This window comes from Hetaerina americana, unplaced genomic scaffold, assembly GCF_022747635.1.
Source record: "Hetaerina americana unplaced genomic scaffold, ioHetAmer1.1.p SCAF_1, whole genome shotgun sequence".
Taxonomy (NCBI): Eukaryota; Metazoa; Arthropoda; class Insecta; order Odonata; family Calopterygidae; genus Hetaerina; species Hetaerina americana.
Window position 1 is genome coordinate 63439352 of NW_027286069.1, and position 18471 is coordinate 63457822.

Below are 18471 nucleotides of genomic sequence, written 5' to 3' on the forward strand. Positions count from 1 at the left end.
TAGAAAGCAGCTTCTTAAGACTAGGCGCAATCATGGTGTTCAATAAGAATACAGCCAAGAGACTTTACCGCAGTAGGAATGGGTAACTCCAAAATAAACTCAATATCTTTCTGACTCCATTAATATTCAACTGTATCAAAATAGCAGAGTGCGACAAATATATATTTTCAATCTAGAGATCCTTAAATGGATTGGGTCAATTCATTGACTGAATTGACTTAAAATCAACTAATCGAAAGAATATCAAAACTTTCTATAAAAAGTTCCCAAAGTATATTCCTCATTTTTATTCCGGATACTCTCAAGTTGAGCTATTAGCAGCCCAGTCCTCTCGGATTTATCTGAGTGGTAATAATAATAATGCACACTAAAATTCTACAGAGGAATGGCTCACCCTCAACCGATACTTATACTTCATACATATACTTCATTAGTCTATACTCTTGAATCCACCTTCCGGATAGCTCTGAGAATTTTATGCTTGATGAAGGCGATATTCCATATGAAATCGCTTTGAAGACTTCTATTCTCGATTTCATTGATTTATTTAGACTTGGATATATTAAGAGCTTAATCGTACCAGATAATGAGGTGCGTATCGGACGGAGTTGGCTCGTGGTGTTAATGTATTTTAAGGTTGATAATTAAAAAATCTCAAATAAATTAATCATTAATAGCAACATCATTATACACCAACATGAAAAGATAAAAAATAAAACAAAATTATTGGATCATTTTACTCGATTTGGGAAAAAAGTGACAAGCGGATGATACTTTTGAAAATCAAGTCATAGGAAGTAATGAATTTCTATTTGCCTTTGTTTTTATTCATTGGTTATAATACTTAATATGGCATAGGTAGAGGAAATGCCCCCCCTCTCTTGATATGTGAATTTCACATGTCTTTAGGCTTCGTTAGGTGAAATCTACCCCTTCCCATCAACCCAACCTTCGGGTTGATTACTGTGGTTTTGTTAGAGATTTTATAGGCGTAAAAAGGAAAGAAAGTGTAGCATTGTACTCCGAAACCTCTCATCATGCTATACTCCGGGATTAATGGACTCTACCAAGTGAGAATTTGAGGAAAGATCTCAGAAAATTCGGTCCACATAAAGAGGCTTCCGAGGCATTGTTTAATGACGAGAATCACCACACGTACATCGTATACCAAAATCAGGATTGCACAACAGTTGCGACTTGCGAGAGGAAAGAGAGAAAGGGGAGAGCAACGATTATTCAATTCTCAAACTTGATCCCAATATTTGATGTAATTAAATTTAATGAAAATGAAGTTCCACAAAGTTGAGCCTGGAACAATTGAATTTGATGTAATTTCCGATTTCGATGATCTCCCTCGCTCTCTTTGCTTTCCCTCTTAGCGGAAATATCCCACAATGCTCATACACTGAAACATCAATGCGCTTAGAATCTAATTATATGTTCAGCTAAAACTGGTGAAAATAATACTACCTTGATCAAAACGTTCCCGGAATAACCACCGTGTGGCGCTCCGATCGTTCCGATTTGAGTTCTGTTTTTTTTTGTTAAATTGGTACATCTGTTTTTGATATTCCCTTTAAATCTTAGTGTCATAACTTGACATTTGCAAAAGTTACGGTCGGTTTTCGGTATGTCCATCAGTGCTTCCTGCGATTTTTCCATTACTTCATCTCGGCTGCTAAAACGCGTTCCCCGTAATGGTTTTTTAACTCGATTGAACAGAAAGAAGTCACAGGGAGCCAAATCAGGTGAATTCGGTGGCTGTTGGATGGTATTTGTTGCATTTTTCGTCAAAAAATTACGAATAATGATAGCACTGTGCGACGGTGCGTTATCATGGTGCAAAATCCACGAGTTTTCTGCCCACATTTCTGGTCTCTTTCGGCGAATTGCTTCACGCAAACGTCTCATAACGCCCAAATAATACTCTTTGTTTACTGTCTGGCCTTCTGGCAAAAATTCATGATGCACTACACCGCTGTAATCCATGAAAACCGTCAGCATTGCCTTCTTTTTTGACTGAAAACGACGTGGTTTTTTTGGTCTCGGCTCATTTGGTGAACGCCATTCACTTGCCTGATGTCTGGATTGCGTGTCGTACTCATAAACCCACGTCTCGTCTCCAGTAATGATCCTTTTGATGAATGTGGGATCGGATTCAGCCTCGCAAATCATGTATTTTGCGACGTCAACACGGTCTCTTTTTTGCATGAAATTGAGGTCTTTTGGAACCAACTTTGCTGCTACACGACGGAAACCCAAATCATTAACCACAATGTCTTGGGCGGATCCATAGGCAATGTTCAAGTCCTCCGCTATTTCTCTGATGGTTAATTTGCGGTTATTGACCAACATTTCTTTTACTTTATCAATTTTTTCACCGACTTTCGATGTCGATGGTCTGCCACTGCGTTCATCATCTTCGATTGACTCACGACCACTTCTGAACCGCTCGTGCCACTGGTAAACGACCGTTTTTTTTAGAGAATCGTTGCCGAAACACTTTTCCAACATTTCCAACGTCCGTGCGCCACTAAATCCGTTTTTTACGCAAAATTTAATACAAGTTCGTTGTTGCAAATTTAAATCCATTTCTGAAATTGTAAAAAATCGCCAACACACACAGAGATAGATGTACTCTTGGCTACGTAACTTTTGCAAATGTCAAGTTATGACACTAAGATTTAAAGGGAATATCAACAACAGATGTACCAATTTAACAAAAAAACAGAACTCAAATCGGAACGATGGGAGCGCCACACGGTGGTTATTCCGGGAACTTTTTGATCAAGGTAGTATGTACCCTGCCGAGAGGTTTATCGTGTGGGCATTGAACGACAAAAAATACTTGTTGGTAAGAATACTTACTAAAAGTACTTTCCGCCCTCTACTTCCTATAGGCCCGTTACACTAGGCCCAACTTTTAAGAGGCAGCACTCACGCGGTTGACAAAATGTTTCCCCAAAATTAGTAATGAAAGAAAGTTCAAATCATGGCACAGTGGCCCAGTGCCATGATTTGAACTTTCTACCATCACTTATCTTGTTTGAAATGTACTATACACACAGTGCGTGCCCAAATTCCACCATTTAACCATCAGACAACCCCTAAAAAATATTCGACCCAATCTCATCACACGTAAAATCTTTTTACTTTTATAATTTTTTTTATTTTGACTGAATTAAACACTATGCTAAAATAAATGCAAATTTTATTTTTCCTAATAACCTTAACCGATGATTGGCTTTTACAGAGTTAAATAATGTTTCAAAGTCAATTTGAATCAAATAAACACACAAGCAGTATTATCGCATCAGCTCTATACATTAATAGCAATAGAGAATATTCCTGTTTCACTTATGCAAAATGTAATAAAGTATAAATATTATCGTTCACCCCCTTCACTTAAACAAATACGAGAATTTTCTTAACTAGTTTCTCTTTTAATTAAAACCTCTGGTGTATTTTTCTTAGATCCTACCACAACTTTAATGGCGCAGTTATGGTCTTCCCATTTGGGCCCCCTGGTCTACACACATACATTCCATATTCCAATTTACTCCGTGTTTTCACGTTAACCATCATAAAAAAATAATTCTATCTCTGATTTACCGGATGTTTCAGTCAACAACAGACCTCTAATTAGCCAGAAACATTTTCATATAAATAAAAAGGTATTTCAACCAGTTCAATAATGAGTTCCTGTGTAAAACGTGATTTCGGTTGAATCACTCCCCAAAACGGCTGGGAACATATTCGAAAATGTTATAAGTTGGTAACTGTTGGTGAGAAACCATTAGCAATATTATATTTGGGGTAACATCTTAGATATTTGTCCTGACTGATAAGGCAAGCCATTTAAGATGAGACAAAATTTGTTGAATTGAGAAAGCGGTTAATTCTAGCTCATTTTTAGAAGAGAATTTAAGAAACAAATGACCCTATAATAGGTGCATTGGGATAACATTAATTCTCCGATTCTATGCGCAATAATTCCAGTGATCTGGGGCACGACTATGGATCTCTTTCTTCCCTGTTATTTCCTATAAAACGATTTTCCAGTTGGTTAACTATCATGAACCTTGAGACCCAGCTCATATGTTTCGTGGTAGTGAGACTCCGCCAGAAATCGCGTTACCTTGGATTTCTTCGGGGAAATCAAAAGAACTGTGACAGTCTTTGCATTATCCATTTCGTTAATTACAATATACCGCGTATTACGAAGATTTGTGTAAGATCTGATCTGTGATCGCGCCCCTCAATGAGTAGATTCAATGAAATTTTCATTACGACCGATACGCTTATTTGTACATATTTACCATTAGTAGGAAACCAAACGGAAAGAGAAACCAAATAATGAATCCAGAGTTATGAAATGAATCAATTATAATATCATAAATCTTTTTGTTACTGAATACCAGAAACGCGTGCCTTCACTTTCTAGTTTCTTAAGAATAAATATCTCGTAACTTGCATTAGTTGAAGGGCAACTGCGAGAGAAGTTCGATGACATGCGATCAAGTGATCCACATCAAGTATGCACCAAAAAAACCTGACAGCCTCGAGAAAAACCTACGCGCCAACTCGCTCCTTAGTGGCGATAAAGGCCAGTGCGGGCAAGATTCGTATCAGTGACTTAAAACAACGTATTTTCTCAACAGACTTCATTGAACCGATTTTTTTCTATTTTGTTTCCAGTTTTCTTTCTGTTTTACTGTCTCTTCGTAATCGGCACCGAGATGCCTTGTCACTCATTCCAAATAGGGGCAGAAAAACAAACGCTTCCCCATAACATTTGTGTATTACGCAATCACCCGATCACCCAGAATTATTCTGCCTTAGATTTGATTACCTACTAATTAGCAGATGCGAGTGAAAACTATAATTCAAAGGAAAGTATCGTATCATGGCCAAGTATTCTTTCTTGAATGTGAGCGTGATAACGAAATATACTCTGAATTCTAACGATTATCATAATTAAAGTTATCACATTGCTACTTCAATACTCAGAAATTAATGCTCGAGCCATAATCACCAACGAGAAAACATAGGCTTTACAATAGTATTATATTCCTCTTAATGCGTAATAAATAACAGTTATTTTGTAGGAAAATCTACTATAAATGGCGAACTTAGCTTATACGAGGGCGATACGAAAAGTTAGGTCTCCTATTTTTTTCATGAAAAATCAAAGTTATTCTCAACTTTGTGTACATCGTAGGAAAGGCTGAGCATTTGGCTATTTTTCTACATAGTCGCCTTGACGATCAATCACTTTTTGCATTCTTGTAAGCAGATTTTTAATACCTGCGTCGTACCTTTCTCCCGCCGCGTCACGAAGCCAACTGACGACTTACTGAAGTAAAGTAGTATTTACGTGTAAATCTTGTCGCTGATTCAAATCCCGACATTGGAATAGATGCTTTTAAATGGATTACTGGATATTTTGTTGGATTGTGTCAACGCTTCGGAGTGGTCTTGACCGCTAGAGCGCATAAAAACTCTAATACTCTTCCTATCTACATCAACTGATTCATTTTATCAGCATTCAGTTCCTACAAATTTCAGTTAAACGTCACCCAAACTTCTGATCTCATGACAGCACTCTCATAAACTTGGGTATTGGCAACTCCCATTATCAAGCAATCAATTGTCTATTAATTCACCCAATCCTGATCAATTTACGATCCCGTAAACCGCATGTCAGTCGGCTTCACTTGATTTTCCCTTGGTACATTGCAGTACCAGCAGCTGATAAAAAATTTCCCCCAAATTATCAACAAATATGACCAACCGACATAACATATCTGCACATCTCACTTCGAAGTGATGGAAAGGGGGAAAAAAGAAGCACGCCGGAGAGAGATGCGGGTTTCCTTTTCCAATGCCTCTGGCATACGAGCCGTCGATTAGGATGTTGACAAAAATTCCTCCCCACCCACGAGAAAGAATATTAACTCCCGCCCCTCCTCTCCGGGGCCATCCATACCCAGGCACGAGCCAAAAACGTAGCGAGCCAATTCTCCGAGCCCATTCGCCGGCCTGCATACTTCAACCGATTGAAGAGGAGACATAACTTTCTCTTTCTTTTACGGTTGCGTCACGCTGGCAACAGTCCACCGCTTTTTTCCGAGGCAAGCTGAAAGAAGGAAGCCGTGGGCGATGCCGCCCTGCCCATATCTGTGCTGTGCCCGTCCCACTCCTCTCTCTAACTCATTCCCCGCAGGTGGATAAGGTGGCCACCGTCCTTGCCTTAAAAAGAGCACGCCCACCTCCCTTGGCCTTTTTTTACGAATGGCAAAGACGCTCCCTAAGGCATGGGAAGAAAACTTGTGAGCATCCAGAGCAGTTTTTTTACTACATCCGTTTTTTCTTCCGTAGAACGGATTTTTCTTGCCCTTCGAGATGAGGACGGCATCGTTGTTTATGGAAGAAATTTTTAATTAAGGAAGAGCACGAGACTGAGTGAATCAGCGCAAAAGTAAACTTGCGGAAAACGATGAAAATATTTCCTCTTGGCTGCTTCCTGGTCAGTAGGTCGTCGAAGTAAGTTTATCTAGTCTAGTTTTTATTTTATTTTGGCTCAGAGGTCAGTAACCTTTCAATGGTGGTAGTCGGCAACTTAGTAAAAGTTTTTGTTAGTCCCGAAGAGAATTACGACCGATGAAGCATATTTAAGAGAATTTAATTAGGGCTAAACAATGCCAGCAGTGGTGCGAATGGAGCATAACCTTCGGCTGTGAACCTCAGTTCGTGTAAAAGCAGATATACCTGCTCCTCCTGTGTCCTCATATAAATAAACATAAAATGAAATTAACATTGCTGACAAAAAAATAAATTGCAATGAGTAGAAGCTGAAAGTAAGACTCCATGTCTGAAACCCAACTAAAATCGCTTTTTCGTTTACCATCGAAAACTCGAGGATGAGAGAATAAAAATTATAAGAAATCACAGGCAGCATCACAGATATGCTATAAAATTCAGACACACAAAATAACAGTATTTCTGTTATGTTTGGTGGCACATTCACCTCCTTCAGCCAGGGTGAGGAGAGTGAAAAGGTTGAGCATTCTCACCCTTTCACTGAAAGCGGTAAATGACCGTTCTCCAAGGGAATTAGAAGGGACTTCTAATTAACTTAATGATGAACTCAATATTATTTAGGAAACCAATGCTGCTGATCAGTACTTGTCTCCTCTATATTTTTTCAAAGCATAATTTTTCAATCTCATAGAGAGAAAGGGCAAATGAAGTTTATAACAGAATAGATTTTTAATTGCGCTAAAATACGTATCACTCTTTTGTATATACATAGGTAGTTGTACAAGGATGCCAGTTATTAAAAAAAGAAATAATCAAATCCAAAGCAAATTAGCCAATTTAGAAAATTATGGAACTTAGTTCAACCAGAAAAAAAATGCTGTTATTGCGAATACACAAAAATGCGATATTATTTCCTAATTCTTCAATTACCAATTTTCAACTTAAATTCCTGTTTTAAATACACCAGTCTCAGAGTGTAAAAAATTATTCACCTTGACCGGATCCCTCGATGTCCCGTCGAGTGCTTTAGTCAGTGTGGCTACCTCTTACACTCGGAAATGATTGTCGCTTAACTGGCCTGCCGAACATCGAGGGATCCGGATTCGAATCCCGGTCAAGGCGAATGATTGCTTGAACTCTAATATTTTTGCATTTTAATGAACATTTAGCGGATGACTCCGTTCAAAGGTACTGTCGCGGCATCTCCCACAGTTCCTTGGAATTCAATTTCCTTTTATTTCAATGCATAGGTGTGCAAATCATTTCCACAAATTTGGGTTACAGAATAAAAATCAAAGTATGCTAATTCATATGTTTTTTTGGAATGCATTTTCATATTTTTCATATTAATTTTCATAACCACTTGAAAAACAATCGTCTCCTTATCATTACAGGATTGCATTTCCATGTGGTTGGAGAAGGAGTGGTAAAGTTACGAAGCAATAGGCAGGAAAGAGTTTACGACAGAGAAAATTACATTGACTTTCGAATGAGGTTGCTTGGGGAACCAGGTAAGTCGCGGAGCTGATTATTAACATACTTACATCAAATTAACTGAATTACTAAGTAATTTAGCTGTTCCTTGTATTTCTAATAATATTATTCCTGTCAAAATGAACCACATTTTACAAAAAATTGACAACTCTAGGATAGATGCCTAATATACATGTGTGTATCACTTGTAGGACAACCTCCATCTCTCCTTTCACCTGGAATCCACAGCTTCCCTTTCAAATTGGGATTGCCATTAGGGTTGCCATCAACTTTCCTTGGAAAACATGGATGGGTTCAGTATTATTGCAAAGCCGCACTACGAGAACCAAATGGACTCACTCACAAAAACCAGCAAGTGTTTATTGTAATGAACCCAATTGACCTCAACCTGGAACCACCCATTCTGGCTGTGAGTATGAAGTATGACATTTTATACCCATCATTTAGATTATATGGGTTGTTGGGGAAGTTAAGTATTTGAGAGGGTATGGAGGCGAGCACATAGTTTGTTTCGCATGCTTTACGTCCTCTCTTGGTGAAATTCGAAAGGTAATTAATTTGATCCCTGATTCAATGGACTACTAAAAAGTGATAATGACAAGAACTAGCATTCTCGCGAGTCTTAGATCAGTCTTCCTCATCGAATTTCCCATTTACGAGTCTTGTATCAGTACTGCACAAGATTCGATACTCATCGCGATTTCCCTAAACAAATGCTTCAATGTCAATATATCTGTCATGACCCAGGCTGGTAGGTCATTTAATCCTACATTCTAATGTTTCCGGTTTAATAATCAATATATTATTCATTAATTAAGCTTGATTAAAGGGCATATAGGCACTTATTTAGCAAAGGTTTCCTCTCATTATGTTATGAGGAAAATCATTAGTCACATGGGAGACTACTTATTAGTCTCTTTTTGGTTTTTTATTTACTCTTCATTTGCATTATTCCTCCAAAATAGAGGAACATTTTTCATTCTAAAAATGTAGGAATATTTGAAAATAGATATATTACACATCAAGCTCTATTTCCTATGTGAAAATTCTTCTAGTATCATATCAAAACGAGTACACAAATTTTTGTCGGACACCTATTTCACTGAATACATCATTGCCGCTTTGCTGGAACTGGGTCAGACAAAATGGCAAACAATGGCCACCAAAATGCCCTTATCAGTATCATGAAAGTTTTAAGCAGAATAATCCAAGCATTCCACAAAATTTGACAACAGTGACTTTTTGCTGAATGCTGGCTGAAGAATTACAAATATTCCACGTCAAATAGAGCTTTGACCTCCACCTCATGTGCAGTTACAAAAGTGTTGTGCAACTAATTCAGGCTTTCTGCACTCACTCAATTTCTATGTGCAGTTTTCTGTGCCTCGTTGCAACCCTGAAAGGTATTTCAAGTAACGAGGACCTCATTACTCCTACAGTTTATCAAATGTAAACGGAATTGTCAAAAGTATCATCAGTTTTCTGCTGAAATTGCTGCTATTCTGGAAGTGATATTAAAGGAAAAATCAACTTCACTCGCTCTCCATATTTCCTAAATGTGTATTTTTACTGAACTATTATTCACTTGACTTCAAGAGTCCCACCTTGAATTTCGATATCATTCTCGTCTCAAGACTAAATGACAACCATTGGAGATCAGCATGCTTGGACATGGCTCTGCATATATCAAGCAAGGCTGGATGAGAAAACCCTGAGCACTCTATAACCTTCCTCAATCAATGTCCCCTCACCAACAACCACACCAGATCCAGTACAATATGCTTGTATAGGAGTCAGGAGGACTAGAAATATTTTAATTTCCCTCACCTTCACCAGTTTCTTTTCTATTTTCAACTGCAATAATATGATAAACACAGCGATGCTTTCTCACTAGGCATGACTGCCATACTGTTGTGCCCTTCAAAAACCTCTCCAAGACACCTCACAGAAAAACGTCAATGCCTCATATTCGATATTACAATAGTCCTTTTAAGCTTCAAAAGTTGGTTATTATTACCTTTATGATCTTGTGCAACAATAATTTTTAAATGTTCATACCTTATCTTTTACAGCAACCATTTAGGTGTGAGATTGAGCATAAGCTTGGAATGAGCTGTGTTTCCTCAGGGCCAGTAGTTTGCCGAGTATCACTTGACCGAGGTGGTTATGTTCCTGGAGAAACAGTTGGAATTTCTGCAACGGTTCAAAATAAGAGCAGAGTTACAATTAAGTCCACAAAAGCATCTCTAACTGAAGTGAGTAGCTTTATTATATGAGTTATTATTTACGTCATGATTTTACTACAACAATTAAATGGTGCTGTAGGTAAAAAGTAATCATGTTTATTTTCAAGTTCTTTTTTGGTGGTCAATGATACAATGAAACTGATATTTACTTTCTGGATATTCCCCTGAAGTCTACAACCAGTATTTATCTAAAATTAATTAAAAGACCCTGCCCATCCTATATGCATAAACTTCCACTAGTGAACTTGATAGTTTACTGACTACTGGTTTTCATTGAAATGAACTCAAAGGAACCAATTTATGCAGTAATATTCCATTTGCAAATATTTTATACAAAAATTATCCATTGCAAAGAAGAACATAGATTTTAGGTGAATTCAAAAAAGCACAAAAGAAAAAAGAGAAAGTTTGAAATTTGGCCACATTTCTCTTACCTATACTGACATTCAATCCATAATAAAAATGCATTAACAGCTTAGTTTATAACTGGCTACATGTCTCAATGGTGATGATCATTTTTATGTAGAATTAAGTGATTGAATAAACAGTGTGCCAATGATGACACTTTAAAGTTGGGGAGAAATACATTTTGCTGATTTTGGAGTAATATATAATGTATATTATAAGCATAAAGAAGTTCAGTCACCCAGAAGTTTAAAAGTATGATTTCTTCAGTTCTACCTCTATTATATTATATTTAAAGGTTTGAAAAATGAGATATATAGGTAAACAGAAGTTTTATTTTCCTTTTTTCTGTAATGAGGGAAGAAAATTGTTTGTGGGTTCAAACTGAGGCCAATGACTTTCTCAGGCCAGGACTTTCAGACTCTTTGGTTGTTTCCAGCATAATTTGAACACGATATGAAGTTTTCAGCTTGAGCTCATATCTAGAAGAACTCCTAATATTTGTGAGCCTGTCATACTTTGTGCTAAGCATACTACTGGTAGTACAAAAAAGCCAGAACAAAAAAGTGAATGAAATTCATTTTACACCTCAAATAATTCATATTGATCAAAAATTAAATTCCAAGAAACTGTGGGAGATGCTTCAGCAGTAACTTCTGATGGAGTCATCTGCCGATACACATTACAATGCAACAATTTCCGAGTGTAAAAATCATTCATCTTGAACGGGACTCGAACCAGGATCCCTTGATGTCTGGCCGAGTGCTTTAGCCAGTTAAGCTATCAAGGTGTCCTCTTACACTTTGAAACATTGGGGGCTTGAAAGGAACAAGATGTTGTATTTTTGAATGATCAGTTAGGTCCAGAAAGAGGCATGCATGATGACATAGCAGTAATGGTTACTAATAGAAAGGAGCATAGAATACAAGCAGAATGTAGGGTCTGTGTTGTGAATTTCAGTAAGGCATTTGAGAGAGTGAATTGGGTAGAATTAATGAATGTATCGCTGAAAATAGGAGTAGACTATTGGGATAGGAGACTCATCCTCAACCTGTACATGTCACAGACTGCGCAGGTGCGATTGGCGGATGGAGAGTCTGGATGAACAGTGTCCGGAAGAGGAGTAAGACTCAGGTGTCCATTACCACCTGTACTTTTCAATATATATGCAGAGGAAAGAGGTAAACAAGGAAGGAGAAGGAATAGGAGAGCCATGTTGAAGGGAGGAAATAAGCATGTGGAATTGAAGAGGGGCTTACAGTAGTGCCGGATTTCAGGTTTTGCTTTTTGTTAGGAGAAGCAAGGACATATATTTTTGCACAATTGTTTAGGGTGTGTCCATTCAAGCCTATTATAACTGGTAGGAATGCCAACCATTATAATCTACCAACACTGAATATGTAGATTTCTTTGCAACAATGAAACCAACCCATCATCGTTTAGAATGTGAAAATAAAGTTATGAATAGCAATTTCTATGAATGATTCAGTAAACCCTATTTCCCACAGTAGGCATTAAATGAGGAATTTAAAACCTAACTTTTGTGAATTAGGTAGTGCCCAAACCCATAGTGCATAAACAGAAATATTCCTTAGGCTGAGAAAAGAGAGATTTGAAAAGAAGGAAGACCAGTCAGAATCTCATGCAGTTTGTGTTTGACAATCCGGTTCAAAAATAAGGTCCTGAATATGTATTTTTTTAACAATAAATGTAGAATTAGATCACTGGTACTAAAGAAAAGAGAAAGGGAGACTACAACTAAAATTAAGAGATTATTGTATAGTGAAACAATATTTCAGCAACAATAATCAAATTCAAAGGATCATAGTAGTCCAATGATTAGAGAGCTTGGTTCATGACCATAGGGCCTCGGTTCAATTTCTGGTCATGCCTCCAGACACCCCAAGCTTTGGTCAAGCTGTGAGATTTGTTGGGTACCAGGTATTTCTGGATAACCAAAGGTAGCACAGGGAAAGGAACTGGCCCCCTTACCCTGATGTGTGAATTCCACATACTGTTGGCTTAGTACTTGGTGAGCTCTATCCTCACCTATCCAACAAACCTTCAGGTTGAGTATTGTGGTTTGTCGTTTAATCAATTTCAAAACCTGTTATGGAGAGCATAAACACATTGTGCCAACCATATTAACCTCCCTAATACATACTGGAGGTGATAGACCACTGGCGGTGTATATGCACAAAATTACGAGCGGTAATAGGGGTATACAATATTTTGTACTTGGTCAAAAGGATAGTAGTAACCAAAATCAACTCTTGCTATTACAGAGGAAGACTGTACAGGGAAATTTCATTTGATTGCAAAGAAAGTAAGGCATTATTATTATTATTTATTTTTTATCTTACACACAAAAGATTATCCAAGGAATATTTGATTATCCAAGGAAGAATTAATTGGAGTGTATAGTAACCAGGATTGTTATGACATCAGTTTCATGTTTAAATCATACTAAGTCATCTAATTCACCACAATTTATCAGGAATTCAACACAAAGGAGGAGTCAAATTCTTTGCTTTCTATTCTCAAATGGCATTAGTTGGGTTAAATTTCAACTATATCTCAATAAACATATGGCTAATGTATGCTAACATCATTCTCGCGTTTGTATAATTTTTTTGGTCTTTCCTCCATTTATCTGGTGACTGGGGATTTTGATTATTTAGGGAATAAAGAAAATATATTTATTAAAATTATATAAAATATGTATTGACATCTGAAAATGCTTTATCATAATTTTTACCTTGAGTGATTTTAATATTGTTTCTTATGCTTCCAAATTTAAAAATCTTTTTTTTCATTTTGGAAATCTAGGAAAGGCAAAATAACTTACAACACATAAATAGCATGACTGATTATAAGGAAGTGGTCAGTAAAGTTAAGGTACACATTGAAAAAGTATCCTGAAAAAATTAAATCAAATCCTGAATCATTTTGCTAATTTGAGCCTCCCATAGTAATGCGTGTTTGTGTATTTGTATGTGTAGTATAGTAAATTTGTGGGCAACTGTTATGCATACAATTTATGTTTCCATAATTATAAAAAAATGTATATACTCTGATGCAATAACGTTTCTCTCTTCTTACAATGGATAGACCATTCAGTACATGGCAAGGAACAAGGTGATACAGGCTGAGACAAGAGAATTGGCTTCCCTCAGTCATGGGCGAATACAACCCGGAGAAAGTGATGAATGGAAAAATGAGCAACTATATGTGCCACCTCTGCCACCCACAAACCTCCGTGGTTGCCACTTGATTCGGATTCAGTATGATGTATATGTAAGTAATATTACTATTGCATATTAAAATTTTGCAGAGCCACAAGAATTTTAAAAAAATCCTTGATATGATTCCTAATATATAATGTGACATTGATGCAATTCAAACAAATGGTATCATTTGATATTTTTTCTCTAATTACCATTTATGCACACTGCATTTGCTTTGATCCAACTATAATCTAATAATGGATGATTTAAAACAAATTGCACACATTTCTATGAAGAAAATATGATATATGGTTGAAAATATTTCGAATTACCATAATAGAAGGTGCAAATCCAAAAAAGGAAGTATGAATTGGCCTTAAAACCAAGAAACCCCCTCCTCCCTAGAGCATCATAAGGTGTTCACATTTGTCCCCATTAGATGGAGAAACAGGTGAAGTACCCAGATATCCATGTTGAGAGATAGGTATTGAACCCAGGTGCCTAAATACCAGTGAATATCATGCATGCCACCCAGGTTTTCTAAAACCTGTCCTCATAGGTAGAGAAAATCTAACATTTCAGCAGCACTATGACAACACAAGCTTGTCCTAGTCACAAATGCTTTCTTTGAAAGAACGTTCTTGGGAGTGTTCACACCAATTCCAATATTTCTTTTGTGATTAGACAGCATCCCAGACGTTTCCTCCTAAAGCTTTGAAATGCCCCTGTGGAGCCAATATTTATCCACAAATATATTTTTTAGGCCAAAAATTATTTAAATACAAGGAAACTATCTCCAAGAGTGCTGTCATAATAGTGCAACCAGTGGTTCACTTGTCTTTTGTCTAACAGATTCCATCTCAGTCTATAATATTTACTTGGTCAACTCAGGACATTGCAGGAGAGATTTTCATGGGACAGGAGGAACAAATTTTGCATGTTCAATGTTACAAAAAACTTCAGACAAAACTTCTCAAATCACAGTTCTTGTGCTGTGCATCATTTGGTTGGGGTGAAGCTGATGCCTTCAAGTGGGATGATTATTTTGTTTCTAGGTTTAGCCATATTAAACAAAGTTTACTTCAAGTAATGGCCAAAAAATATGTTTGGGCATTAGTTCTTCAAATTCCAGGAAGACTTCCAGTAACTGTGACTCCCTCTTGTCAGACAGCAGTCTAGGTGCACACTTGGTATTAATCTGCTCCATGCCAAAAATGCCAAATAAAATGCAATGGCAAGTTCCATGGGTTTCCCCTATAAAACTATGAATGCCACAGACTTATACAATATTTAACTGTGGAAATACATACTGCGTCACTATATTTTCTGAAGCTCTGCTGCTGGAGAGCCGTATATCAGCTAAGCATGAACCTACGTATATCATTTGTTAGGAACCTATCCTTCATTTATCTATTTTCAAAATACAAGGGCAGTTTGATAATTTCTCAGAATGAAATAAAAATAAACGACTTACCTCTGTGAACTTTTTCATGTTTCAATGCAGTCTATCTTTGCACTAGTGCTCTTGGTTCAGCGATGTTCCAATTTCTTGATTCAATCTTGAAAATTAGATTCCTTCAGCCCTGCAAAATACCTGTCTACTTTGGCTGTTAGCTCCTTGTTTGGAGAGAATCTTCATCTACCGAGGAAAATTTTGAACTTGAGGAAGAGATGGAAATCTGATTGAACCAAAGGCAAATATGATGGGTGTGGCAATGATTCATATCTTAGTTCACCTATTTTTGTCCTGGCAAAGACACCTGTTTGTAGACATCCATTGTCTTGATGAAAGATGATTTTCTTCCTTGCCAAAACTGGCCTTTTTTTGTCTATCTTTTGCTGTAGTTGGTCCAGGAGGTTAGCATAGTTTTGTCCAGTAATTTTTCCTCAAGTGGGAAGATAATTTACCAGCAGAATCCCTTTTGCATCCTATAAAACTGAAGCCATCACCTTTCAAGCTGACCACATTGCCTTTGCTTTCTTTGGCGGCGGTGAATCAACATGTTTTCATTGCTATGACAGCTATTTTGTCACTGGGGTATAGTAGTGGACCCAAGTATCATCTGTGGTCACATTTGACACAGAAAATCTTGTTGATGGATCTTAAAACTGGTCAAATGTTGCTTGGAAATTTCCATTCTGATGCATTTATGATTGTGCATCAAGAGTCCACTCATCTAGCAGATAATTTTCTCATATTCAATTTCACTGTTAAAATGTGATGTGCCCGTTCAGATGATAACCCTAGAGCTTCAGCAATTTCCTCCACTTTCAATAATTTCTGGGGTAGTGGCACATTTTGGCCGACCACTACGCAGATCATCATCTAAGATGTCCCAACTAAACTTAAACTCGTTTGTCCACTTGGCAACAGTTGAATATGAAGGAGCAGAGTCTCCCAGAGCATTCTGAAAGTTAACATGAATTTCCTGTGCTTTTATACTTTTCTTTACAAAGTATTTAATCATTGCTCGAATCTTAATTTTTGCTATCTTCACCAATCACTAGACAGGAGCAACAACAGAGAGGCGTCCGGACCACATATCTCTTCCCAGAGTACTGACCCATTGTGTTTACTCATAAAGTATTGCCCATTACTACATAGGAAACTCTTTGCACTGGCAATAACGTCTGGTGGTTGTTCTGAGAACCTTTTAAATTACTCTGGTACATAGAATGACCATCATCACCAAATTTCTTTGTGTCCATACTTCCTGAGTTAAAATCTAAGCTTTTTCAAGTTTTACACCAAAATTGATTGGTGTGAACTCATTCTTCTTTAAAAGTCATAATTTTCATTTTAAAAAATCCTACCCAAAAAACGCTATAACATAAGGGCATGCAGAATTGAAAAGGAATGCAATGAGTACAGCATCTCTGGGTAGAATGGTGAACAAAGAATAAAAGTACATACCACTTTGTAGCCCTGCAAGTTGATGCAAGTTGAAAATTTATAACATATATTTAAATACTAGCAGGTACATATTTTGTACAAAATATTGAGATCATTCCTGATTAAAATTTAAATGTTTTCATTTTATAATTGTTGGTGTTTCTCCAGTTTATTATAGATCCAAAGAGCTTTGAGAAGGAGATAAAACTTCAGTTACCAATTATGATGGCTACATATCCTCTGAGGAGTCCTGATGGTACTTTAAGAAGAAAACAAGGAACGCACTATCCTTCTACACTACCTATTTTTCGACCTTGGCTGGAGGAGAAGACCTTTGAGTAGCATTCATCATCCAACAGGGTTTAACTCCTCCTTGTGTTCTATTTAATCAGTCCAGTCATTGTTTACAACTTAGTCATCTATTAATGAAGAAAGACAAAAACCTACTTCATGATGAGTACAATGCAATCACTTACTAGGTGCAATAAGAGTTGTTTACTCCTCAAAGACAGGTACTGGTAAATACTTTTAAAAAAATAATAACTGCACATTATCAAATTAGTAATGTATGCCTAATCCTATGTGAAAATTAGTTTAGTGGTCCACCACTATACTAAAATGTTTAACAATGTATATGGTGACTGTCAGTCAAATATCATGAAGGAAGTCTGCAGTTATTTAAAATGTGACACGGCTATGCTATTGTGATGGTGTATATATCTACCACAAGCAACAGTAGTAATATTAGTTGGCATCATTCATTTTCCTTGGTACCCAAGGGTCATATATATCTTAGATTTATCAATTCATCAATTGCATTTATGTTAATTACTAATACTGTGACATGTACACGTCTATGAAATCAATGTAAAAATTGATGTAATCATGTACAACTGACTTAGTTGTGTTCTAACCAGAGCTGGTGCAAGTTATTGTCTGGTATTTAAGTTATATCAAGGGAATGGCTTTTTTTACCACACAAATGTCAGTGTAACTGCAACCATAGTCTTTCTAACAATGAGCAAATTCTGATATAATAAATACAGTAATACACCCCAGAGTCAAATGAAATTAGTTCAAGCATAACGTTGGACGTTTTTTAGCAAAACAATAGAACAGGGGCGCATAAATAATCTATGAGCATAAATAAAAGGAATTATTTATAAAGGAGATTGAGCTTAATATAAAAAAATACAGATGTTCACTAATGAATGACACAAGGTGCCTTCCACTGTAGTCATTTAAAGCCCTTGAAATGATGTCGTCATACATCATGAATGTAAACATAGTGATTTGAAAAAAGAAATCTGATTATGTTTTTAGATTAATACATTCTTAAGTTGCTGCATTCAGTTAAAAGTTACCAAACTAAATGATGGTAACTCAATCATAGAGATCCTGTAATTTTTTTTATATTTACTGTTGAAATGAATATAAATTGCCTAATGTATAACAAGAATAAAAAACAATATTTGTTTAATTTCTATCTGTACAGCTTTGCAAACCTCTCAAAATACCACCAGAGTTATCAACCTGAAGGTTGGTTTGATATGTGAGGGTAGAACTACCCTAACACTAAGCCCAATGGCAAGTGAAATTCACACATCAGGGTAGGGGGTACAATAACCTTTCCTGTGCCACCTACCGTTTCCCAGGAATATCA

The 18471-nt window shown here is 36.8% G+C and overlaps 1 protein-coding gene across 1 annotated transcript in view; it reads left to right on the forward strand.

The window, feature by feature from the left end:
* Window positions 1–18248, forward strand: part of Vdup1 (arrestin family protein Vdup1) — a 42918-nt gene extending 24670 nt beyond the window's left edge. Inside the window, exons 3-7 of the mRNA XM_071582960.1 lie at window positions 7938–8054; window positions 8229–8446; window positions 10110–10292; window positions 13800–13985; window positions 16977–18248. Of these exons, the coding sequence (XP_071439061.1) occupies window positions 7938–8054; window positions 8229–8446; window positions 10110–10292; window positions 13800–13985; window positions 16977–17150 (878 nt within the window). The 3' untranslated portion in view covers window positions 17151–18248. The remainder of the gene's footprint in view (window positions 1–7937; window positions 8055–8228; window positions 8447–10109; window positions 10293–13799; window positions 13986–16976) is intronic.
* The last annotated feature ends 223 nt before the right edge of the window (window positions 18249–18471 follow it).